The 25,477-nt window shown below is 50.5% G+C and overlaps 1 protein-coding gene across 2 annotated transcripts in view; it reads right to left on the minus strand.

Moving 5' to 3' along the window:
• The window catches only part of Col4a1 (collagen type IV alpha 1 chain), a 135,301-nt gene that overhangs the window by 47,470 nt on the left and 62,354 nt on the right, over positions 1 to 25,477 (minus strand). The window contains exons 1-10 of one of the 2 annotated variants that reach the window (XM_076872641.2): positions 16,798 to 16,986; positions 4,920 to 5,009; positions 4,789 to 4,833; positions 3,835 to 3,879; positions 3,680 to 3,742; positions 3,179 to 3,232; positions 3,018 to 3,044; positions 1,460 to 1,549; positions 1,313 to 1,375; positions 289 to 324 (exon numbers count right to left, since the gene is read on the minus strand). In XM_076872641.2, the coding sequence (XP_076728756.2) occupies positions 289 to 324; positions 1,313 to 1,375; positions 1,460 to 1,549; positions 3,018 to 3,044; positions 3,179 to 3,232; positions 3,680 to 3,742; positions 3,835 to 3,879; positions 4,789 to 4,833; positions 4,920 to 4,961 (465 nt within the window). In that variant the 5' untranslated portion in view covers positions 4,962 to 5,009; positions 16,798 to 16,986. Of the gene's footprint in view, positions 1 to 288; positions 325 to 1,312; positions 1,376 to 1,459; positions 1,550 to 3,017; positions 3,045 to 3,178; positions 3,233 to 3,679; positions 3,743 to 3,834; positions 3,880 to 4,788; positions 4,834 to 4,919; positions 5,010 to 16,797; positions 16,987 to 25,477 lie in introns of those variants that run through there. The other variant, XM_076872640.2, reaches the window with a different exon arrangement.

The following is a 25,477-nucleotide window of genomic DNA, read 5'->3' on the forward strand; positions in this document are numbered from 1 at the left end:
CTATTGAGAAAGAACTCTACAAACGACTTCTAGAATTCAAGGTTTTAAAACTCTGGCTTTAGAAAACCAAGGGAAAGATCAAACTAAGAGAATCCAAGGCAACAACTAAGGGATGGGTAGAAGGAGGAAGAGGTGCACCGGTGGACGATGGACAGACGACAGAGAAGGTAGAAAGATAACGCATGAAGGATGGATGACAGATGACCAAACAGGTCGGTGGATAAAAGTACGACAACTCCAGGATGATCTCACACTGAGGCCAAGGACAACAGACGAAGAGACACTTACCTTTTCACCAGGAGGCCCAGGAGGACCCGGGGGGCCCTGTAAGAGAGAGAATTTTATTAATATGATTCACAACCCTGGTCATTATTAAATCCTCTGTGCTGGAGTTATCCTAAGATTCTGTGGAGAACATGAGACAGTATTTGTTAAGTGTCTTTGCTGTGCTGCAGAACTGCACAACTTTGAAAATAGCCAGAATCCGGCCACGGCAATTATTAACAGGGGTGGAAATACCTCCAAACTGGAGGCACTGCCCCGTGGACCAGGTGACCAAGAGGGTGCCAGGATGAGCTAGGTAGGGCAAGGCATAAAGCCACCAGCCACACTCTGGAGCTGGGTTCCGCATCTGGGAAGGCTGTTTCTCCACTGTAAACACAAGTGTTAATCTTCAAAAGCTAATGATTCCTCAGGGTGGGGGGGGGTAGTTGTCATGAAATGAACAGCACCTTCAAGACACGTAGGGATTGGGTGCATCTTCCCCTCCTCGCACATGGCACATGGCAGATATGCCTCTTTAACGGTGACCTTGCCACCCTGTGCCCCCTCCTCCCCCACCAGGCTTACCAGCTGTGAAGGAGGCCAGGGAGCCGTCTCCAGGAGCCATGCCTGAGGCTCACTCTACAGCCTAGCACAGTACGGCTGCTGCTCTGTGTCCACACTCCTGGCGCACCCCAGGCCCTGCGGTGTGCCGCCCAGTCCAGCTCCCCACACAGGGGCGAGGCTGCCCAGGGAAGATCCCATCTTCCTAAGTCCACAGAACTCTCTGGGACCAGCAGCCCAAGACTGCACCATGCCCCCTGTCTAGGGCATCCTGACACACTGCGCCATTCGCCTCCTCTCCCACAGTTCTGGGAACGATGGGGCAGAGGAGGCAGCACCCTGTGCATGGGAGGGAGGCTGGTGCTGCCATAGCCAAAGGAAGAGGGACAGACGGGGTCGAGGTGCATTAACTTCCTATTTATTCCCACATCTCTATTCACCTTTTCTGTAAATGACTGTCACAGAGAGGCATCTGCCCAAAACTTACTGGTGGTCCAGTAGATCCTGGAGGGCCAACGGGTCCCTGCAGTCCTGGCAATCCCGGCGAGCCCTATCATTCAACAGGAGAGAAAGGGTCACCATGCCAGCCAGGAGGTGACTTAGCACATCTCACAGTGACTCAGAAGATGCTTACTGGAATCCCGGGGACGCCAGGAAATCCTCTTTCCCCTTTCAACAGCATCCCAGGCACGTAGCCCAAGCCCAGTATTTCACCTGGATCCCCCTAGAGGGCAAAAGAAGAGAGTGTCGTAAACGTGGATGGTCACATAAAGAATCCCGAAACCCACCGGACACCAGGCTTGCTTCGCTAGGATGGGATTAGGCCGAGTCCAGGAGTGAGACTCCGTCTAAGCTGGAAGTAGATCAACTGCCCACCTGTCCCCATCACTGCGCTCAGTGATCAGCAAAGAGAGCTGCAGGTCAGCTCAGCTGCAGCTGGCACTGAAGACAGAGGAGGGGATCCAGCCCCTGCCAGCACCTCACAGCCTGAGACTCTCCCTCCCAGAACAAGAACTGCTGCTAGGAAGACTTGTGGGTGTTCTGAGGAGAGGGCACGGTGGCAAATGGTATCTGTCAACTTGGCAAGGTGGCATCACTTGGTTACACCACCACTGGGATGCTGCTGGGAAGGGATTTTTACATAAGATTAATACTGAGATGAGCAGACTTTGGGTCAAGCAGATGGCCCTCCAAGATGTGGTGGGCATTGTCCAATCAATTGAAGGCCCCACAAGCAAACAAACTGCTCCCCTCATGGGTAAGAAGAGGACCTTCTGCCTGTAGAAGGCCACCTTTGGAGTCAAGACCACAACAGCAACTCTGCCTGCTGTCCAGGGCAGATGCCGTGGCCCTGGTGAGCTGGCCGGGCAGCAGTCAGGAGAGCAGTGCAGGCCGCTCCAGAGGGCTGCCCTGTGACCCTGGGGGCCGCGCAGACGGAGGAGGGCGGATCAGGTGGGCACCTGGGAGCAGGCCCCAGTCAGAGGCCAGCCAAGGCCCTGTGCAGGGCAGGGACAGGAAGGTGAAGGGCCAGCCGTCATCATGAAGGCCATCTATTGGTACCTCTTGCTAGGTCCCTACGAGGGCAGATGCAGAGAGTCCCGTGACCAACGTTAGGGACACAGCCTTCATGAGCTCTGGGAGGAGGGATCTGGTGTCCCTTCCTTGAATCCCACCTTAACCAAACTGAGCGCTGAGGCTTGACTCAGGCTGGGGCCATGCCCAGAACTGAGAGCTAAGGGCTCTGGGGTCCTTCCCACGTCACTTAGGGACACATGCTGCCTGACTCCAGGTTATGAGCCACAAGACAAGATGGCTGCCTGTAAGAGAAGCTGCTCAGACCGAGTAGGATACAAATAAGTCCTTCCTTTCAAGTGACATGGCTCTGGAACAGGGTCTGGGAGACTGTCCAAGGTTGAGAGTGACCTGGGATGGCCTCAGGAACACTGACCACACCATTCCTCTCAGCAGGGCTTATCTCCTGCTAAGCAACTGCACCCAATGTCTAAACATTAGACAAACATTTAAGTTCGTACATCTGCTCGTTGTGAAATCTTTCAGTGTAACAGAATTTAGGACAACATGCTAATCGGAAATTAATCAGCTAAAGTGATTTGGAGTCAATCTGTTTTTATGGCATCTGTTTTCAACAGTTCTCTGTAACAAACACAGTGAAATAATAAGATAAGATGTACCTTCATTCCAGGTAACCCTGGTGGTCCCTGGAAAAGAAAGTTTGGATATTAGTTCCGTTTCTCAAAGTATTAGCATTAGGATATAAGCACCAAAAATAAAATGAAAACAGAGAAATTTTACCCAGAGGAAGACATTCTGACTTGTGCCATCTGATACTCACAGGATTTCCAGAGAATCCAGGCAAACCAGGAGGCCCAAGTGGTCCTCTCTCTCCCTAGGGGAAGGCAGAGAATCAGTCATCCCATGCCTGTGACAGTTCTGAGCTCCCCGCAGACAAGCTCCGCTTGGTGGTTAATTTCCTACCAACAGCTTTCAAGTTCTATCACTGATGCTACTTTTATGAAACAAAAAATTCACTTGGTAGCACAGCCGAGAGAGACAAAGGTTCACAACAGCATTCTCTTATTAGATTTTAGTGACTGATCATACATTTAGTACTAAAAAGCAATCTTAGGATCAAAGTCTACAAAAAAGAAAGGCTCTATCTTTCCTGTCCATTAAATATGGGGAAACTATATTTCCTTATCAAATGAAGAACTACCTTTAAGAAAGGAATTTTCCAAATACAACAAGTCCTATAGAGCCACCTGCTCCAACTGTGACCACGTGAGAGACACCTGCATGCAATGGAGAGGGTCCCCATTTCAAGCAATAAACTTACTTTTGTACCGTTGCATCCCGGGATACCTGGGGGACCTGGGGGACCATCTTGGCCAGGAATACCCTGCAGTGAGTAAGTGAAGACATTACCAAAACAGAAACTTACAGGTTGGAAAAGCAGTTCACACAAAAGCAGAGTCCATTTCCTATACACACCGGAAGTCCTGGGTTTCCCGGGTAGCCAGCTGCTCCTGGGGGTCCCTAGAAAGACGAGAAGAAAGCTTACAGTTGAGATCTGAAATTTCTTTTCCTCCTTCCCCATCCATCTGGCTAGTGGAGCCCACTCCAGTCTCTGGAGTTTAGAACATGCACAGGAAGCAGACAGAGGAGCCTGCTGAGGGCGGACTGACCAGGTGGCAGTCACAGTTCTACCTTGAAAGCTGCCTGCCACTTCGAAGATCAAGCCTGTACACGCACAAATAACCCACCCTCACTTCATGTTTTGTAACATCTAAGCTAAAAAATACCATGTAATTCTCATAAAATCACAAACACCCAGGAAGAAGAGTTTATGGGGGGTGTCAGCACAGTGGGGAAACACCCAGTCCTGTCTGGCTGAAAGCCACACCGCCCCCTCCTGGATGTCACAGTGCTGCCCCTTGCTCTGCCCAAGAGTCCCAGGCAGTGTGACCCGTGCCCCTGCAGGCTGTGACCCACTCCCCTCTTAGCGGAACAACAGGCGGCTTCGCGGAGTCTTCCCGTCATTCTACTCTCAACCTGGTCTTATAAAGAGGTCCGTTTTGCTTTCCAGGAGTGGGAGTAGCAAGGAGCCACAAGAAACTGTGAGGGAGGAAGGGTCCCGGGTTCCTTCCCTAGTGGCTTGGGGACTATTGTTAGCTGCCCCACCCGCCAGTGAAGCTTGTCAAGAGACCCTTGAAGAACAGATGAGAAAAGGCAAGTTTAGGACAAACCCTCAAGGTGCCCTGGTGTGCAGCGGCAGACAAGGGCTGTGGCTCCCGACAGCCCGTCCACTGTGCGCTGACTGAGCCCTGGGGACAGACTGGGGCGGCTGAGAGGAGGACAAGCACAGCACCTTCTGACCCTGGGGCGAGCCCCACTCTGCAAGGTCTTGTCCCTCAGGGGGCATCAGTTTCAAGCCCGACTACTCACTCTTGTCCCTTTTGTGCCAGGAAGTCCAGGTTCTCCAGTATCACCCTGGAAAAGAACAGAGACGCCATTGTACCACTCCTGGAAGAGCAGCGGTACCCACCCACCCCATCTTAGCCCCCACAGAGGCTCACCTTCTGTCCCGGTGGTCCCTGCGGCCCCTCGGGTCCTTGCATTCCAGGAAACCCAATGACACCTTGTAGCCCTGGGAGACCTCGTTCCCCCTGCAGGAGAAGCAGAGGCGTCAGAGGAGAGGCAGGGAAGGAGGGGAGGGAGGGACTGGCCTCTCAGGTGTGGACCTGAGATGCCAAGGACGCCTGCACGGCTGGCAAGCCTACTCCTGGGAGTGTCTGAGAGGGTGCAGGAGACTGGCACCCAATCCGTGGCCAAGTGAGGAAGATCTGCCCTAGTTGGCCCCATTCTATTACGTCAGGCCCAGACAGATCAAAAGGGTGTCTCCTGTCTCCTCTGGGCAGACGCCTGCCATCTCCTGCTGGATATCAGGATTCCAGGTTCCCTGGCCACTGGACTCTAGGACTTGCACCAGCCCCGCCTCCCCTGTCCATGGGCCTTGCCCTGGGCTGAGCTACGTCAGCAGCTTCCCCAGGTCTCCAGCTGACAGGTACACATGGTGGAACTTCTCAGCCTCCATGATCACAGGGCCAGTTCCCATGACAGTTCCCCTCTCATCCACCCATCTGCCCATCTGCCCATTCATCCTGTTGGCTGTTTCTCCAGGGACTCTGATGAATGCACCAGTTCTTCTAAGTAGCATTCGGCATTACACAAGTTTGCAGTAAGCTTCTGGGGACACGTGCTGATCTTAATTCAGATGCTTTGCCCTGCTGTATTGGTTCTTCAGAACAGGAAGCATTTATGTGCAATACCTGACCCAACACTTAACACATACTAAATGCCAAACACTTTGTTAGGTAAATAAAATAATGAATAGTGGGGTTTTTGTTTGTTTGTTTGATGAACTGATCATATTCTTGCTCTATTAATGGGACTGCTGGTTGCACTGGGATTTAATGACCAGATCACCCCTCATGCCTTTCTCTTTAGGTCCCTCCTGGACATGCTGTAGTAGCTTATCGCACCAGACACTGAGGTTTCCCAGTCAATCTATAAGGCAACGCTGAGCTTTGATGATTCATGTTCTTCAAAAGCATGTTTTGTAAAGGAAGGATCAACATTTACGTCTGGTCTCTGCCCCGTAAAAAGCTTATTTTTAAGATAAGGAACATTATCCTGGATACAAACATGTGTCCAACATTACAGGGGCTGCAACACGTTTTTAAAAAGACAAAGAATGGTGAGAAAGGGTGGGTGGGTTCTGAGCCTTAAGCTGGCCCTCCAAGGAAGGAAGCAAGATGAACACAGTTAGAGAAGGGAGGTGGTGGAGGATAGCCGGGGGGCTGAGGCTGGACGTGTGAGCCGTGTGGCCACAAGCACCAGCAGGAGGAGACAACTGGGGTGGAACATGGAGGGAGGGGGCACTGACGTCTGACCCTCAGAGTGTTATTTGTTCTGAAGCAGAGTGAGCCCGAGGCTAGGAAAGTGGTGTTTTGGGAAGACTGCTACCCTTAGATATACCGAATGAAAACACTCCTGACCACGATAAGAGAGCAAGGGAACTTGCTTATCTGCAGCATGTGGACCTGAATGCACTCTTGCCATACCCACTGGGTAGATTGAGTAACTATTATCAGTGATGTGAAAACAGAAGGCCTATCGGAGACCACAGGAGGATTAGTTAGCATCAGTGCTTCTCCACATGACGTCAATTCAAGGTAAGAAGAAGCTGGAACAAGTTATACGTTATACCACACAAATGTTCGCCCCCTGGAGAGCACACCCCTGGGGTTACTTAGAAGTTTTTCACTGTCACATCACTGAAATGAGACAGACAAGAGCTTTCGGAGTCATCCCTCTTGCCCAACACTCAGCCTATCCTGGTACAACGGCCCTTGGGAGCCACCTCTGGTCCTGCAAACCCACAATGCATTTTGAACTTGAGATGCCAGCCACTGGCTCCCCAGGATGTGCCTGGATTGCAGCCTAAGTCGGGGATCTAGAAACCCACCACATGTGAGTGAGCGTGGGGGAGCAGTTTCGAACTTGGATGAATAGTAAGTGGGGTAAGAAAAGTTAGACCTTTGGGGGGCAGCCCCTTTGGGCCTCACAGGACTGGACACAGAAAGCTGACCCATCTCCCTGAGGACTGGAAAAACGTTCCCAGACCAAGGCTTGTGCAAATGAAGAGTGACTCAGATACACTCACCCTTGACCTGCAAAACTGGCAGCAAGCTACAAGCCCAGGAAACGCTGACAATGAAAAGTCAAGTAGAACACGGTCACCTTGTTTTCAGATGTAGGAAAATCCTACTCAAAATAGAAGAACTGAACAGCAAACCGCTGGCCAACAAAAAATAAATAAATATTGAATCAGGTATCCCCAAACAACCTGGCGTGAGCTGGGCAGGAAGGGACGCACACCAGGCAGCAGCCCTGCAGCACACTGGGCGGAATATTCTCAGTGCCTGATTAATATGGCAGTAGCGCCAAAGGCCAGCAAAGATAAGATTTTATAATGCTCATTTTAATCGCAGAAGGCACAGGGGACCAGAGCCAGATCAACTGATTCCTACCAGTTTCTCACTGAGTCAGCACTGGAGCCAGAAATAGAAATGAGGTCAGCCCACGCCTGGGCCCCCGTTTTTCTAGGTCACTAGAGCAAGCTGGTTCCCAGCAGAATATTAAACAGTTCCCCAATACGATGTCACCCTGAGGTACCGACCCTTTTATATCTACTTCACAGATAGGGAAGTACTGTTCTGAGGCTGAAGTGACTTGTCACGTCACTGGTGACCTCTTGTGCTCCTGGGAACAGAAGGGAGGGATCTGAAACCCCAGAGCTGCTTTCACGCAAGAACACATTCTTTCCCAAAAGCCACTAGAGAGCTGAAGCATCCGCACACCCCAGGAGTTGTGAAACACAGCAGCTCAGAGGAAATGACTCCTCTTGGGCGTGGTTCTTGCATCCCCCCTTATTATTTTTTTAATTTTCCCAGTCTTGATCCACGACACGTGAAGAGTCCAGGACCTGGTCCCCATCCAAGGTCATGATGGGAACTCGAGCAGAGCAAAGGCACAGGATGAGCCTGCCAGCAACTAGACAATTAGTTGGCATGCGGCAGGTAAGACGTGGGGCCAAATATTTCCAGCCAGTTTCCAGCATGTTTCCCCCAGGGATCAAGGAAGAGCAAAGAGCTGGACACTCTGTGCAAAGGCCATCAGCGCCAGAAGTTTCCAAGCCAGACTTTGCAGCTGCAGCGGGCAGCACTCCAGCCTGCCCACCCACTGGAGCTCAAGGCCAAGTGCAGTCAGCAGGGAGGACCCTCAGGCATCCCTTCCCACCATGTGCCAAAGGCAAGGTCAAGACACGGCGGCCACCCCATTCACACAGGCAAACCAGACACCACAACCCCGTCTATCCAGCAATGAGGGTCGAGACAAAGGGCAGCAGCCGGGTTGGCCCAGCAGCACAGCACTTGCCCAGCATGTGCCAGGCCCAGGGTATCACCCAGAGCCACACACACACAAAGAGAAAAGAAAAGACAAACTGTGACTGTCCCAGGGGTCGTACTTCCTGGTCTGGTTCTTGAACATCTCAGCACTGATCAAGTGAGGGAGTCAGATACCCAGCAGCAATGGCAGGCAGTCGAGAGCCACTACCCTGACCCGGTCCTCACACACTGTATGCATGCAACAAGTCCCCCATCAATGGAAAAAAAAAAACAAAACTCAAAACTCCAACCCCAAAGTCATTTTTACTACAAGTAAATTTTCAAAATTAAAATTTTTTAAATTAAAACTTTAAAAAAAATGTGTGTGTGTGTGTGTGTATAATTTATGTAACAACAAAAGAAGTGGTGTTGATAGATTCTCAAATGATAAAATTCAGAATTTGGGAGGGAAGGACAGAATGCTGTTGTTTATCAAGACAAGACATGGCACAGGGGTAATCTTGGGACTGAAACCATTCTAAATTAGGCATGAAATGGAATTTTATGCATGAAGCAACCTAACACATTTGCTTACCACATTATCTACAGCAAGCATATACTTTTAAAGAATCCATAAAGTGTGGGAAGAATTATAATACCCAGTTCTGTCCTTTCCTCTGTGGCCTTTACAGAAACATGTTTGTGGTTCAGGAAGTCAGATGCTAGAATATATCTCTCTTCATATCTAAATCAGAAATTCAAATACAAATAACACACCCAGGACAGCTGATGGTGAGATAATATGAGGTTCCTAAATCCAGGGAATAATGCAATCACCTACAACAAAAACTGAAGTGGACATGTCCAGAATGAGCAGCCATCCAAACACTACCAGAAAGGCTACATTATGGTCGCTCTAATGACCAACACAGAATTCCTATGCCTAAATCCAATTTTAATCTCTCCCTCACATTGAAGATGACATGACGGTGACTCTTCACGAGGGGCCTCAGCACATGCACAACGCAGTCAGAGCCTGGGCTTCCTTTACACCTGGCTGACTGTCGTGGCATGCTCTCTGTGAGCCTTCACAGACAGCAGGACAAATGAATGAGCAAAGGCAGAGAGCCACGCACTCCACCCCCCACCTCCACAGTGCAAGGTCTTCGAAGGCAAGAATATGGTCTTATTCACACAGTGGGTGGCACAAATTCTGAACTCATTAAGAACTGGTGGCCAGCAGCACAACGTGACACTGGCTGTGGACGCATCCACTCTAAGAGGAAGTAAAGTCCTGGGAGGATGGGGTCCCTCGCCTCCACCCACACCTGGGCCTTTGGACACTATGACAGCCTGGCTGACCCCTGTGCCCAGGCTGAAGAAGCAACGCGGAAAGTTCTGTCCTGGACACAGCTACCTCTGCTGTGTGCTTCTGTCTTCCGGGGTCTTGAGATTTTAGTTCCAAGCAAGGCTACAAGTAACTGACGGATGGAGCACTTGGCTTGGAGCCGAGGCTCACCAAGCATCCAGTGACAGGGAAACGATTGTGGATGATGGATCACAGTCAGTGGGGGACGGCAGCACTCAGCCAAAAACTCCACAAGTCCAATTCCTTGAGCCCAGCCACCATCACACATCGGCAGGACCATTTCCAGAATGCGGTGCTGCTGGGAAAGTGGTGGGCAGGCTGTGATCCGTGTCACAGGGTCATGGAAAAACTTCGGACAGGCTCCGCTGGGAGCTGGGAGTGTCCAGGGGCCTGACGCTGTGCAGCGGTGCTGCCCTGCTGGGGGGAGAGAGGGAGGACAGGCACAGCTGGGACAAGGAAGGGCTCCTGTCCCCCCAGGAAGGCATGCAGGTCGCCTGGCTTCCCTGGGACGAGGCAGATCCCTAAGGAGTGTGCGTCTGATGACAGTACCCTGCATTCCTTTCACCAACCAAAGGGTTAGCGGCATCCTGCCTCATTGCTTGATGTCTTCATTCAATGAATGAATGAAGGAAGCAGGAAGGAGCAATCATCTGGCGTACAAAGACCACTGCTATCTTGTCTCTCCCCACTCCATTTCCTCTCATGCCAGAAAGTCACCATCAGGAATGTCTGTGGAGTGGCTCCCTATCAACTATGTGGGTGTGTGCTGAGCTTCACGACTTCATTTGGGGACTGGGAAAAATCTGAGAGGTTATTCCTGAAAATAAGGACTTCCCCATCTTTCCAAATCTAAAGGATGAGAAGAATGAAAAGGCATAAGGAACAAAGAAAAGCTCTGTGATCCTATAAGATACGCTCTACTTGTGGGACTCTGGACTCACCTGAGCCATCAGGGTTTAGAGCAAGCGGACCCTGCCCAGCCTCTGTGGATTCGGGACTCCTCTCTCTGACCACCAGGGGGCTCCCAAGGCCACTGACACCAGATGGCCTGGCTTGTTAGGAAGCACCAAAAACAGGGACCTGTTGGGGTCCCTGGCCAGACAGCAGCTGGGCTTGAGAAGGGGAGATGGCCTGCACGTCCAGTAGCGGGAAATGTCTTCTTCCAGGGACAAACCTGGACTGCAAGGATTGTACAGGACTTTCAGCTCCAGGATTCCTGAGTGGGTGAGGTCCCTGTCTGGAACCACGCCCACCTATGCCCAGCAGAGGCCACCGGCCTAAGACAGCCACGGACTCAGCACCTAACACCACGCTGTATCCGGCTCTGTTCCAGGACAGACTCCTGTGGGTTAGCTCCTGGCATGGAGGCGTCATGCGAGCCCACGATGGACTCTGGCAACTCGAGGTGCCCGTGTTCTCAGGAGAATTTCAATCTGCCAGAGGCTGGTGATACAGCCACAGAGTCCAGTCACACCCTGCCAAAGCTGGCGGGGGCGGGGGGTCCAGAAGAGAGCCGCCGCAAATATTTCCAATGGACCAACTGTTGCAAAGAAATAGAACTCTAGATAATTCTGATCCTGCATATCAGCTTGTGAGGGAAAAATCAACTCATTTCCACGTTCCCATCAACCTCAAGCACAAACAGGCTGTTCAGGAACATTTGTGCTCTCTCTGCCCCTGGCTCTACAGCCACACACTCCATCCCAGAGTGGAAGTCCAGGTTGCTCAGAGTCCTCCAGTAGCCACCCCCCCCACACACACACACACACACACTGTCATCCCGTTTCGGCCCCAACCTTTCTCCAGGCCACACAGCACCCACCGTCCAGGCAGCTCAGCCCCCTGCAGGCAGCAGCACCCAACACCCCAGAGACTCCCAGCTGAACACCCCCTCCTTGGAGAAGCTGCAGAGTCTGTTCAGAATGCAACCTGGTCCTGCTGTGTGAACAGGCAGGGGAACCCTGAGAATGGCCAGGCAGCAGGGGCTGCTTGGGCTCAGCTTCTCGCCACCAGAGGGAGCTCTGGGAATACGCACCGTTTTTCAGATTAAAACTCCCCAATGCACCCTAAACCAGTAAAGCTTTTTTGTCAAATATTCATTATATTAATATGTTATGATTAATAAAATTAAATATTCAGGACCATTGAACACATAAATGTGGGCACAATGGAGAGAAATCAGTTTGATAAGGCCCCAAATAACTATAGGAAAGAATTTTCATTAGAATTCAAAATTCAAATTAAATGTAAAAGTAGTAACTTGAATTTGGAGGGTAGTGACAGAAACGTTGTGAACTATAAATTTTTTTTCACTTAGTTTTTTAACATCCATTTAGTAAACAGAAAAATCAGTTTTGAATTTAACATAGACAAATGTGTTCACAGAGCGGTGTCTAAGAAACTACAACTAAGCACCCTGCACCGTAGAAAGTAGTCCAGGGTTTTTCCTTCTACTTCGACTACAAGTTTTTAGAAAACATATAGCTTAAGGTAATTCAAATGGTTCTCCTGGTTTTTGCCAATGTGAAGGGGAAAATCCCATCAATCATTTAATAGCTTCCAAAAAAGGTGATAACATAACTTCTCTTGCTAAAAGCTTGATTTATCAACATTGGCCCTCACAAAAATCAAGAGCACTAATGCTCCTGCCTTCGCCTGTTACTTTACATCCCACTTTTCATCTCCAGATTTTACAGTTATCTTCAGAAGCAGAAAACAGGGCTGTGGGTGTAGCTCAGTGGCAAAGCCCTTGCCTAGTACACGTGAGACCCTTGGTTCAATTCCCAGCACTGATTTTTTTTTTTTTTTTAAACAGTACAGATGCAAAAGGTGCTGGACAGCAGTCTGGAAGGCTTTGCCAGCAGGAGGGCTCTATCTAATGTGCCAGTGGTGGCAACCCCATCCTAAAATAAACAGAGAACCGTTTCACTTCCTTCTCCTTGGCCCACTTGCCACACAGCTCCCTAGCAGGTCTTCCAGGGAGACAGGGACTAACATCGGGTGGTACACCAAGGCCACCCTAGGCAGGGGGGTACTGCAGGGACACGCCAGCAGCCACAAGCCAGGGAGGCAGCCTCCATGTAGATTCTAGATCAACACCTGGGAAATACTGGGATCAGGATCCTGGGGGACACTTAGGTGACCAATCATGGCGGCTTAACACTTTGGCTTTTTCCATTTTTTCTTACGCTGTTGAAACTTTTTTTAAGTGAAAAGTATTGTCAAAGAGCGTGCAGCTGGCTCCACAGGGGTGCCTGCTGCACGGAGCAGGGGTGCTCGCACTCAAGAGCTGCCCAGAACCCGCGCGTGAAAATGCTCTCTGCTCCCCTGCCCAACTGCCCAAGTGCCTTTCTTTTTTTAAGTTCCATGAAATCTATCAAAGTGCCATGCCTTGACTTGAAGACTTGGGGGAAGGACAGCAATTTCAGGAACACAGATAACTGATGATGAGCTATTACTGAGTTTGAACAAAAACAAAACAAATCTTTGGCTCAAAAAGGAAGTTTGCTTTCTCTTCATCACCCCAAATCAACCACCTTGAGATGCAAAGAGATGCAGTCTACACTATCCAAAAACCTGAAAAATATGCATCAGTGTATAAGTACCCAAGCAGCCCTTGGACGGTTCTCATGCTCCGTCGCTGAGGATGTTATTCACTTGAACTTGGAAATGAAGCGGAAGTGTCAGGGTCTTGGAACAAAAGTAGGACACATAAGAGTCAGGAAATGCCACAATCCAGCTCTTTTTTTTTTTTTTTTTTTTTTTTTTTTTTTGGTCTGTGATAACAGTAAACATGAAAAATGCACAAGAAACACCCTGATGATAATTATATTTAGCAATCCAAAAGCATGCAAGCTATGCAAGCTCTTCTTCAGATTTAAACTTTAGAGAAATTGGAAATTAAGAAATTTTTTCTATTTTGCTTATTTTCCCTTAGAAAATGTGTTAAATTAAATGCAATTATCTATCAAAATGGGTTTTGCAATGCTCTGTGGGGACACCTGCTGGACCCATTCTCTGTGCCCACAGGCTGCAGGTCATGTGGCACCGCAGCTGCAAGTGGGCCAGGGCAGGCCACGGCCCACCTTCTCCAGCACCCTCTCAGCACGGGCACACAGCCAGGGCAGCTGTGCACTGAAGGCTTTCATAAGTGAATAAGAAAACAAAATGTTTAAGATCCCAAGAAAATGATATGAAGTCACCAAGAAGGTGCAAAAGGCGTCTTATTTACAACCCTGAGTACAAAGGCAGGCATGTGCCCTCTGGGGAGGGATGGACCTCCAAGTTCTGGCCCTGTTAACTCTCCATGAGTAAAAACTTCACCTGGAGCTGGCAGATTCTGGAACTGACTGCAGTACCCATCCCTTGTGCTCTCTGAAAATCAGCTTGCCACCTGCAGAACAGGGACGCCTATGCCTGCCTTGCTGAGCAGTCAGTGCTACTACAAGGATCAAATGTGACCAAACATTTTGGCTTCAGTATTAAACACATGTATCTTGTTATTATCAGCATGACTCCTATGTCCACCAGATCTGCTCTTTCCCAGGAAGCCACAGAATGATTTAAAAGAGGGTGAAATGCAGCACCATCTTCTTCCCCTCCCACCACATGTGACCATGGTGCTTCTCATCTGTGTCTCTGTGGCTAAATCTGACACAGGAAAATAATTTCCTGGGTATTTAAAAAATATGATAGCTTTAGGAAATCAAGCTGGGCACAGTGGCTGTAATCACACACCTGTAATCCCAGAGGCTCAGGAGGCTGAATCAGGAGGATCGCAAGTTCAAAGCCAACCTCCTCAATTTAGCAAGGCCCTAAGCAACTTGGTGAGACCCTGTCTCAAAAATAAAAAATATAAAGGGATAGGGATGTGGCCCAGTGGTTAAGTGCCTCTGGGTTCAATTCCCAGTTCCAAAAACTAAAAGAAATCCCCCCTTTATCTTACACATCTGTTTTGTGGTTTCTTCCAGAAGGAACTCTTCTGAAATTAATTCTTTTCAAGCCTAGAACATTCATTCACTCTCCCAGGGTCTGTGTAAGACCACACTATCAGCTTATCAGCTCCAAGCCTCCAGGACTCCTCTTGTGGGGGGCACAGTAGCTGATGGTACGCATATGTTCCAAATCCCCAAATGGCCTCCCTCCCTCCCGGGAAAGTTACTTGGAAACATCTTATCACTCATGACATTTCCTGAGATGCGGCAGGGATTTCAGTACTCCATCAATCACAGCCAGGACCTCAAACAGAAGAGAGACTTCAGGAAGGGTAGCACAGAGGAGACTGGCCACTGCCACAAGGAGACCAGGTGGAGCTGGAGCCTTCTGGGTGGGGTCTGTAACGCAGTGGCCAGGTGAATCTGATGCCTCAAACAAGCCCTTCTAACCTGATTTCAGGGAACACCACTGACTCTCATGGGACACAAAGTCACTCAGGGAAAGCACCATGTTGAGATTCTGTTATGTTTTCTGGTCAATATCTTGATTTTAAAGCTGAATATAGACAGGAAGGGAATACAGTAGCACAATCAATACAGCATAATGGTGCACACTTAGCACAATAAAGAGCTACTCCAATATTTGAAAAAGGCATTCCCTCTGCGGGTAAATGCACACCACCTAAGACTGTTCACAACCCTGCTTTCAAAAGATAATGAAGAGATGATGGGGGGGTGGGGCTGGGGTTGTGGCTCAGTGGTAGAGCGCTTGCCTTGCATACCTGAGGCACTGAGTTCAATCTTCAGCACCATATAAAAAATAAATAAAAATATTGTGTCCATCTACAACTAAAAAAAAAATTTTAAAAAGATAATGTAGAGATGAATTTGAATCCAAAGTAAGTCCCAATTATTAAGAAATAGTTCAAATTTAAATTTAGAGTCTCCCATAGTGTTGATTTTTCTATACCTACTTTGTATAGACTTCAAGGATTAAATTTATAGTAGGATTTCCTGCTCTTTTTTTCTTAATTACTTGATGGCCATCAACTACAATATTAGGTCCTCTGACTGGGAACTAAGACGCAGGAAAATGTATTATAGTTTCTAAGTTATGAGGTATCAACTTTCTCGTTAAAATTAAGTTGCAGATACATAATATAGAGGACATTTCCCCATGTACTTGATACTTGAATTTAGAATTAGAATCTGAATTTAAAAAGTGATTAAAAGGCGGATGGTGAAGTATGAATACATCAAAACAGAGAAACAGAGAGAGCCTGACTATGCATTCAGAGTCTCAGGTCACACCTGGCCAGTGTCCCCGGCCCCAAGGTCTACGGCCTCAGACACAGTAGCTGAGCCAAGTTCTCTCTGGCTGGGGGACCTCTGAATGGCCTTCTGCTCTCCCAGATGAAGGCTTGCTAGTTCAGGGGACACTCTTAAAGCCCACAGGGATTCCGAACCAGTGGAGCCCACCCCAGTTCTCCACAGGAGTCAGAGTCTTTTCTGAAGGAAGAGGTAAAACTGCCATCCAATGACTGCCTCAGAGTCTGCACAGGCACTAGCTGTGTTAGCTCCAGAGTGTGTGGCCATAGCACGGAGATGGCCACCTCAGGGCTGTGATGGCAGAGACCTGCTCTGCAGGTGACCAGCACCAGAGCCCCAGCACCAGCGCCTCCCAGTGTCCTCAGTGCGCCCTCAAGGGCAGAGCCACACCCTCCAGGCTGCACTCCTCAGAGTCCAGCCCTGAAGACACCCGCGGAGCACCAGGCCCCGGTGACAGAAAGCACAGAAACACAGAGACACACGTTCCTGGACCAGAGGCACGGCGTCCACTGTCCAGAACGGTGCTGAAGCATGCAATGGAGCAGGAGCCTCAGGAACTGTGCCCACGTCAGGAATGAAGCCACACAGGACGGGAAGTGCACTGCGCAAAACCCTTCAACTCCAACTAAAGCCATGCCACCCAGCCCTCAGGAAGCCCAAGGCCCCACAGGATGCACAGAGGAGGTTCTCAAGTGAGCCATCCACGGGCTCCCTGCGGAAGCCTTTGACAAGACCTGGCCCTGGCTGGGGAAGAGGCAGGGAAGACGGGAAGGCCACTTCCTACAGGCCAGCCAGTGAGAGGAAACCAGCAGGGCGGTGCCTTCCCGCTCCTAGACAACAGCCATGCCCCCTCCCCAGTTCCTACCCTTACCTGAGAGCAAGATCAGAGAAATATCTGCCCAACCATCTCCAGGCCACGGGCAGTCATCAGAAGCACGGTTTCAGGAAGTCAGATGGAATCTATATAGTTATTTTAAATATCAGCATCCACCTCCTACTCCAGATAAAGTGGGCTTAGAACTAAAATGCGGAGGGTTGAGTGGATTAGCAGAGGGAAGAAAGTGAGGAAAACCCAATTCCCTGGCCCCTGTCACTTCTGCTCAGGGTCACATGAGGTTTTAAGACAGAGAGGAGGAAAACCAGATGGCTCCGGGGACTTGAGAACCCTTGGTTTTCAACACACATCCCAGAAGGGAAGCCAGTAACGAAGCCCAGAGGCTAAGTGCTCTGATCCCTGGTCCCAGTTTTGAGGTCACGTCACTGGGAAGGCTTGACCCAGGGGAAATGTCTACTTTCAAAGCAAGAGCCCGTCCTGGGCCTGGCCCTCCTTCACCGTGATGTCCGCACACCAGAGTCCTTCTGTGATCAGTGCTCTGCCCTAGCAAGGCTGGTTCTGGGCAAGCACTACAGGAAAGACCCCAACCCAGAGGGGATGTCAAGATGGGGACTTCTCCTGTTAGAGACTTTGAACTCAAGCAGATGACCAGGCCATGCTCAGATGGAGAAGTTCGCACCCAATCACAAACACACCTAGACGCAGCCGCCACACCTCGTCATCATCACAGGTACACGGTGGCTGTCCTCCAGCCCAGTGTGAAGCCGTGTGCGGCCTCTGAGTGCTAAACTCGCAGGCACAAGGGCACAGCATGAGAAAGCGGGGCCTGTGGGGATGACTTGGTGACGGGATCGGTGCCCTCGGAAAAGAGACCGCCAAGAGCTCCGGCCCCTTCCACAGCCCTGTTTGAGGTGGCAGGTCCTCACCAGTTCCCAGCCTTAAGCTCTGGGTGTCCACAACTATGAGCAGTGAGCTCCTGTGGTCTCTAAAACTCACCTGGCCTAAGGTGTGCTGCTACAGGAGCACCAACAGACAAAGGAGAGGACTCCCCATCCTGTGAGAAGCCTCCACCCAGGGATCCCTTTCTGATGTCCGCCAGCTCTGCAGGGCACACAGCCTGCCAGGCAGCTGCTGGGGCCTGTCTTCCAGCTGGCCGGCAGCTCTGCTTCACGGTCACCACTCCAGCGTAGCCCTCCCACTCCTGCACTCTCCCCACTCGTCACGGCACCACAGGTTCCCAGGACGGCGGCCTGCAAGTCTGCTGTTCAGGAGAAGGGGAAGCCCAGCTGGAGGAGGTGGGCAGGAGAGCCCGGCAGGCCATGCGCAGGAGCTGTCTGTGTGCGTGTGTGCTCGTATGTGGTGTGTAGCTGACTGTGCCACCTGAGTGTGCTCTGGGAGGGAGGGGATCCCTGCACACGCCCGAGACAGAGAAGAAAGGAGGCAGGCAGGCAGTCCCGGGGATGGGGGTCCCGCGAGGCACCAAGAGGCACTGGAAAGGAAACAGGGTGCGTGTGCCCGAGCGCAGAGGGAGGAGGCAGGTGAGTCAGGGGAAGGATAGGAGCGCGTGGTGGGAGGAACAGAGAGCAGAACTATAACAAAGACAAGGCAGAGGAAACGGGTGGTGTGCGCCCCAAGGCGGTAAGGTAAGCTGCCCCCTCACATCAACATCGCGGCACAGTGGCTTCAAATCTGGGTTCTTGGGCCTCAGTGGCTGTCCTCAGGGGCTGCCCGCAGCAGGGCCTAAAGGACGGGGTCCTCAAGCAGAGACAGGCAACCCCCCGAGGTCCATCCAGGAGAAGGCGTGGCTCCCCTCGTGCGAGCCCAACCAGAAGGCCATCGTCAGCCTGGGCTGGCTGCCCCCCATGGCACATTACTTCTGCCCTGGCAGGCAAGACACTTCAATTAGCCGTCGCGCCACTGTCTCTGAAGAATCGAGCGTCCCACATCAGGGAGGATGCTGACTGGGAGGAAGGACGCCCTCAGCCCCAGACCGAGGGGTCGCGCCTGTTCCCAGCTCTGTGTGTGGTCCAGGAACAGGGGCTGAGCTCCTCTCCACCAAGCGCCTCTGCCTGGACTCAAAGCGAGACACCAAACCTCTGGGGGCTCCGCATCCTTATCAGGAGCAGCAGAACCAAACACGCCACCCACACCAGCCCCAGGGTGACTCATGACCACGAGCCAGCAGCAACAGTGCTGAGTCCAGAGGTCCCCTGTGAAGAACCCCACCCGGCCCACTTGGACAGGACACCCAGAGCCTGGGAACAAGACTCATCCAGGTCCACTCACCTCATCTACTGGGAGGGGAGAGAGGGGGAGGGCTGGCCCGGGTGACAGGACACCTCCACAAGCATGAAAACATGCCCTTTAATGTTTGGGGTCTCCTAGGTGTGAGAAGAGGTGTGGGGCTAAGTGCCATGGAGGAGTGCTGTGGCTGTTTCCCTGCAAGTTCAAATCCCCTCCCACAGGGCAAACCTGACGGAAAATAGGGAAACAGGTCTGGAGGCAGCTCCCACGGCTGAGCCTGAGCTGCCTCTGCATCTCAGGGGCTGCTACTGAGCACCTGGGTCCTCCCCTGGCCTCCGCCCAGATCAGCCTCCTTCCCAGGGATCTCTCAGGGCCCTCCTCCTCCCTCCTCAGGCCTTAGCAGGGTGCTCCCATGGGGTGTCCTGTACTGTCACTGGCTCAGTGTGTGAGGGACCCTTCCACCACAAAGCTGTAAGGCAAGTGCCCCTGTCTCACTCCACCACTGCCAAAGCCCAACAGCACCCAGAGGAGCTCACGACACCCACCCAGGAACTGAGGGGGCACAGGATTGCTGGGGCCCAGCTTGTCCTTCCAGCTCCAGTGGCTCACTGCAGTGGGCAGATCTCATTCCTTTGCAAAACGTGCAGGTGAAAACCTTTTTAAACTCATGCCTGTAGCCAGATAATCCAGACCTCAGAATTCACATCGCATGAGGGCAGTGGACCAACTGCTGGACCCAGCAGGCATCCATGGGACATGAGGTATGTGTAAGAAGGTCCCATCTATCTTGTTTCCCAAAGCATTCTGCATCTATTCTCAGATGGATCTGCAAGCAGGAGGGTCAGCAAAATCTAAGAGTCTCAAGGGAAAAGCCTGAGGAAGGGCTTTGGACAGGAATGGCTTCATTACAGAGTTTTAGAAATCAGCCAAAAAATGTCTTTAGCTTCTCATCCCGGACTCTCGTGTGAAGAAATCTAGAGTCGATTGCGTCTGGGGCTGCGTAGGCATCCCAGTGTCATAAAGCTGTGTGACTAACCAAAGAAGCAGGCTGAGCTGTGAGGGAAGTGGGGATCAAGTCCACCTCTGACATCTTAATGGATTTGCCAAAGGGAAAATACAACAAAGGGGCACCACTTCCCATGCCATCTGGCTTGCTCATTAACTCTGACTAATTCTTCCTTTGTTTAATTGCTCATTGTGCTCCACCGCTTCACAAGGACGAGGGCTCTGCTCACATCACTTTTGAGGGTGCAGTTCTCATTATCTAGCGGCCTTACGTGCCGTCTAGAAACAGACTGGATGCTCATGATCGCCAGCCCACCAACAGGAGGAAAATCCAATTGCACAGTTCTTGTTTGTCAAGGTCTGTTTTATGTCAAGTCTTTGATCTTGAATTAAAACACACAGTCTCGTTTTGTTTCTTTTAAAAGAAAGCTATCTTCCTGCCAGCCAATGTTTCGTCAGGATCATATTTACAAAAACTAATTTTTCCATAAATAGCCAGGACGAGAACTGCCCGTGCCTGGCATCGCTGATGACAGCGTGGCCCCACACGGAGCGTCTGGGTTTTCCATCCCTGGACACCATACTCCATTCAAGGGACTGAGGTTCCCACTGCTCCTGAACTCTGGGCAAAGTCAGCTCACCACTTCTGACTGCCCACCTAAGGCGAGTTCCAAGCAGCTGCGAGTGGAGAATCTTTACGGGTCCCGGAAGCACATGGGAAAGGGGGGACTGTACTGCCATGGAGAGAAAGAAAGAGGAGCTTCCAACAGGGTCCCTCACAGGCCCGAGAGCACCTCAGGGATGACCGTCACCATCAGGAGACAGGACAGACACCGTGTGTGGACTGAGATACCCCGCTTCCCATGGGTCCATCTGAGCAGCCTCCCTCTGATACACAACAGGTTACCTGCAGATTGAGCCACATTTTTTTTAAATTCCTCATTTTCAAAGGACTACAAGACAAAAAGACCAAAGTGGGCGAGTGTGGGAACCCACACCGATTCTCACGACCACTCTCCAGAGGATGATTCATGTGCAATATGTGGAAATAGGAAATAGGGGACATCTGGAAAAAATCTTGGCATGACAAGACGCCCGACAGACATGGAAAAGGAAGAGTGTGCATCCACCATTCAAGAGAGCCAAGCACGGGAGGGGCAGGGTGCTCCCCCAGCCGCGGACAAACAGGCCTGGCCCCCAAGTGGAGTCAGAGGCTGGAGGCACGGAACCCAATACACACGGTGAACACCCTGGCATTTCACACAGCGTCCCCCGTAACATGACCTGGGCCAAGGAAAGCTGGCGGGGGAGAGGAGTGCGGAAAACAGTGTAAATATATGCATGTTGTGGTTTAGATCTGGAAAGTCTCCCAAAGGCTCCCGTGTTAAAGACCCAGTCCCTGGTGCCACAGAGCGCAGAGGTGAGGACTGGGGGAGCGATCGGATCCTGAGGCCTCTGGCCTCATCAGTGGGTTAATCAATCCACTAAGGGATTCAAAATCTGAATGAACTATTTGGAGGTGTTAGAAACTGTAAGAGTGGCATCTAGCTGAAGGAGTGGGTCCTTGGAAGTGTGCCTTGAAGACTGGCCTTGTCCCTGGCCCTTCCTCTCTCTTCTCTGTATGGCCGCCATGGGCTGAGCGGCCTTCCTCCTCCGTGCCATTCCTCCGTGATGTTTCTGCTTTGGAGCCAGCCAAAATAGATCTTTCCCAAGCTGTTTTTCTCAGGTATTGGGACCAACACATCAGGAAAAGCAGTTAGCAACAGAAACAGGCAGAGGTGTTTGGAGAAGTTAGGACACTACCACAAGGAGAGCTGGTCTCCCTCATATTTTAAGGGATAATGACTCTGGGAGTGATGATAAAATCACAGTGTTGGCGAGAACGGGACCAAGATTCCAGACAGACCTCCCAAGCGAGCCCAGCTCGTGTTTCCTCCACCAAAAGCATCCAAAAGCTACAAACCCTACCTCCCAAGGCTGTTGTGACTCAAATCCTCCACCCGTCCCAGCCCAGGTCCTGGGGGTGTCTGTCACACTGGAGCAGGTTCTGGAGATCTTCCCGCCTCATCCACCAGCCAGCCGTCTCAGCTGGGGGTCAGCGGCTGGGTCTTGGTGTCCACAGCTGGACAGCAAGCACACTTCACACTCATGTTGCTCACGGCTCTAGAAGTCCCACTAGTGCTCAAGTGTGGGTACATGTGCCTGTCTAGGACACGTCAATTTTCTAGGGTCAGGGCAGCTCAGTGGGAGCAAATGATGCAGTGCGGTCCCTGGCTGGCCGGGAGCCCACGCCATGGTTGAGGCTGCTGTCCAGCAACCCTTCTTTTCCTAACAGCTGCTCCTGGCTTGGAGACAGAAGGGGCCTGTTGTCAACCGAACATGGGGAGTGCCAGCACTTACGAAATGTATGTGACATCCTAGAGCAAAGGACGAGTGTCCATTTAGTGGTAACTTGCCTTCCCAAACTCCCATCCTGGGAACCCTCTTCCATTTCCATCCCAAAGGACAGCTGTGGACATCCCAAAGATGGCCTGAGGACCACATCTGGGCAAAGGCTGGACTGCACACTGTTGCCTCTCAGGAATGTTCAAATTCTCAGGAACCTGAAAACGCTCCACTGGCCTCAGAATACTAGGGGTGATTTCAGACATGCTGAGGCACTAACTCAGCAAATCCTGGTGTTGAAAATGTCTCTTGATATTTATACTGTTGTACTTTTAGTGTACTTTGATTTTATATATTTTACACCATGAAAGTGAGAAGATAGAATTTCTTTTGAAATACACTAGAATTTGAAACTGTGGATTCAATTCAGATGCAGTGCCTCTCACACAGTAAGAGTTTATTAAATAAATCTTTGTAAGAACTATTTTTACTGTTACTAGTCCAAATCAGTCAACTTACCTAAAGTTTCAAAGATTCTACACAGGTATACTCTCATTTTCTAGTGAAAAGAATTTAATATCTAGGAAAAAACAGGACACCTTCAGCATTTAAAACCACATACTTAATACAGTTAACTTATGAGAAAAAATTATAATATTCTACTGAAAAACAAAAAGATAATCTTCTTTACTGACCTTTCATGATCCAAATCTATTCTACACAGATAAAAATAATAATAAAGAGAATCACCTGTCTATAAAGTATAACTACAAAGCACTGTATTCTTATTTCATAGTGAAATCATAGCTAAAATTATACCTACTATTAACTATGTATAAATTAAAAGAAAGATCAATAAAAAATACTTATAAATTGAAGACTACTGAATTTTCTAAAAATACTGATACCCTCGACCCTGTCTCAAAAAGGAAGAGTTAATGATAACAAAGGAAACACCCTGTATCTATATCTCATCCCAGGAGAAGCAAGATCCTTTACCTGCAAGGCCCTGTTGGACTTGGAGGTGTTGTGCAATCACTTCACTATAGAAATGACCATGACGTGGTGCGTGATGTGCTAGGACATTGGCTGTGTTAGGACAGCAAGAGAACGTCTCCCATCCCCGGGGGCACTGCGCACCTCTGGAGCCGCACACAGAATCCCAGAGATGGGAAACCCCGCCCCTTGTACCTGGATGAGGTGAGAGCCACAGCTTCCCCTTCTAGGTGTTTTTTCCTATTTTGGCATGTCCCTAGCAGCAAGACCTAGAAACGCTTGCTTTGTGCCTCTAAAACTGCCTAAAGGAACCACGGAGAAACATGTGTGGATGAATGAATCTAGTTGCAAAGACGGACAGGGCAGACCCACCATGGACCCATGACCTGAGAAGAGCAAGAGGACCATGACCTTCCTGGATGTGGGAGGGGCTGAGGAGCAACTGACGGCAGTGACCTTGGACTTGTGTCCAGAACACATAAGCAATGCTGCCATACTTGCTGCTTGCTGGGTAGGTCAAGGAGACATGCCCAGTAAGTGCTGAGGTCACCAACTTTAACCTAGAGCCTCAAATTTCCTACAGGACAGAGTACATGCCAGAGGTTCCCGTGGGCAGAAGGGATGGGGCACCAATCCTCACTGCAGGGGTATCTCTGCATGTCTTGACACAAGTCAAAATGCCTTCCCCTTAAAGATTTAGGTATTACTTTGTTTTGCTTTTGCAGAGCTGGAGATCAAACCAGGGTCTTATGCATGCTAGGCAAATGTTTTCTACCACTGAGCCTCATCTATATCCCACGGCCTGGTTTCTGCTGCATCCAAAGGCTGTCCCTCTGAGTTCTGATTCCAGCTGTCCCTTTCTTCGATGGAACCACTCCTTCCTCAGAACAAACAGAGCATTTTTTTCTCAATTGCTTCTCCTGGAATTTGATACTTCCTCCCAACTTGTGGTTCATTTCATGAGCATGTCTTGCCCTCGTTTAAGTTCCCTTATTGAGCCCTCCAGGGTTGTGGAAGATAGTGGTGGTCTTAGACAGACATGGGTACACAAGACTTCTTGCACAAACTCTACTCCAGCAACATACCCATGTTCAACTTCCAAGCACACAGCGGAACTCCTGCGAAGGGGCTGCCTTCCCTACCATCTTAAATAGCTGAGAAAATCAGGTTACCAGCAAAACAAGAGCTTAACATGGCCATTTCTGAGTAGGCAAGCATCCAGAGCCCTAATCAGTTTAGGTAGATGGTGTTCCCCCTGGGGGCACAGCTGCAGCCTCTGGGGACACAAGGCCATTGTGTGCAAGGCCACACTAATTACTTAACAGAAAACATCTGAAAGCCTGAGGGGCCTTGCAGGCAAGTGGGAAGAGACAGTTGAGCCTCTGAAGTCAGGAAAAGCCTGATGAGTCTGCTGCACTCAGGACAGACACCTCACGCTGCATGATGACTTGATAACAGGCAGGTCACAGTCAGCCCTGATGCCACCTCAAGTCTGTTCACAGCCCCTCAAGAGCTTGAGGCTTCTGTCCATCAACGCCATCTCCACGGAGAGCAGAAATTAACCCCCAAAGAGGTGGCAATTCGTACTGCAGATATCCCAGTTCCCATGCAGGGTCTGCTGGGTTGCAAGTAACACTGTTAAAATGTCCCTCAGAGGGAGACGAGAAAGCAGCCTCAGTAAACAATGATTTCCGCATTTCTCAGGCTGCAACACTGTCCCGATAGGTGACTCTAACTCTACCTCAGCTCTCTAGCTCCCTGATCCTACTTTTTAAAACAAATCAAAATGAGTTGGATCTGCAGACTCTGGAGAATATCAGCAGACCCCATGAGCACTGAGGACCCAACCAAGCCCCGATTCGCAGGCCTCCTTCTACACCCCCATCTCGGGACCAGAGCGCAGGACTCCGATGCTCCGAGGATGGCGGGAAGGCCACGGAGCTGAGGGGACCAGCTGCTCATGCTGCCCACTGGGGCAGGTGCCTTTGGCAGTGACGTCAGGATGACAGAAATGGAACCCCGACTGTAACTGAAGCTCAGGAGAGCACCAGGCGCCTCGCATCTCCAGAGCAATTGTTTGACCAGG

The sequence above is a fragment of the Callospermophilus lateralis genome, chromosome 12 (genome assembly GCF_048772815.1).
Source record: "Callospermophilus lateralis isolate mCalLat2 chromosome 12, mCalLat2.hap1, whole genome shotgun sequence".
NCBI classification, from domain to species: Eukaryota; Metazoa; Chordata; class Mammalia; order Rodentia; family Sciuridae; genus Callospermophilus; species Callospermophilus lateralis.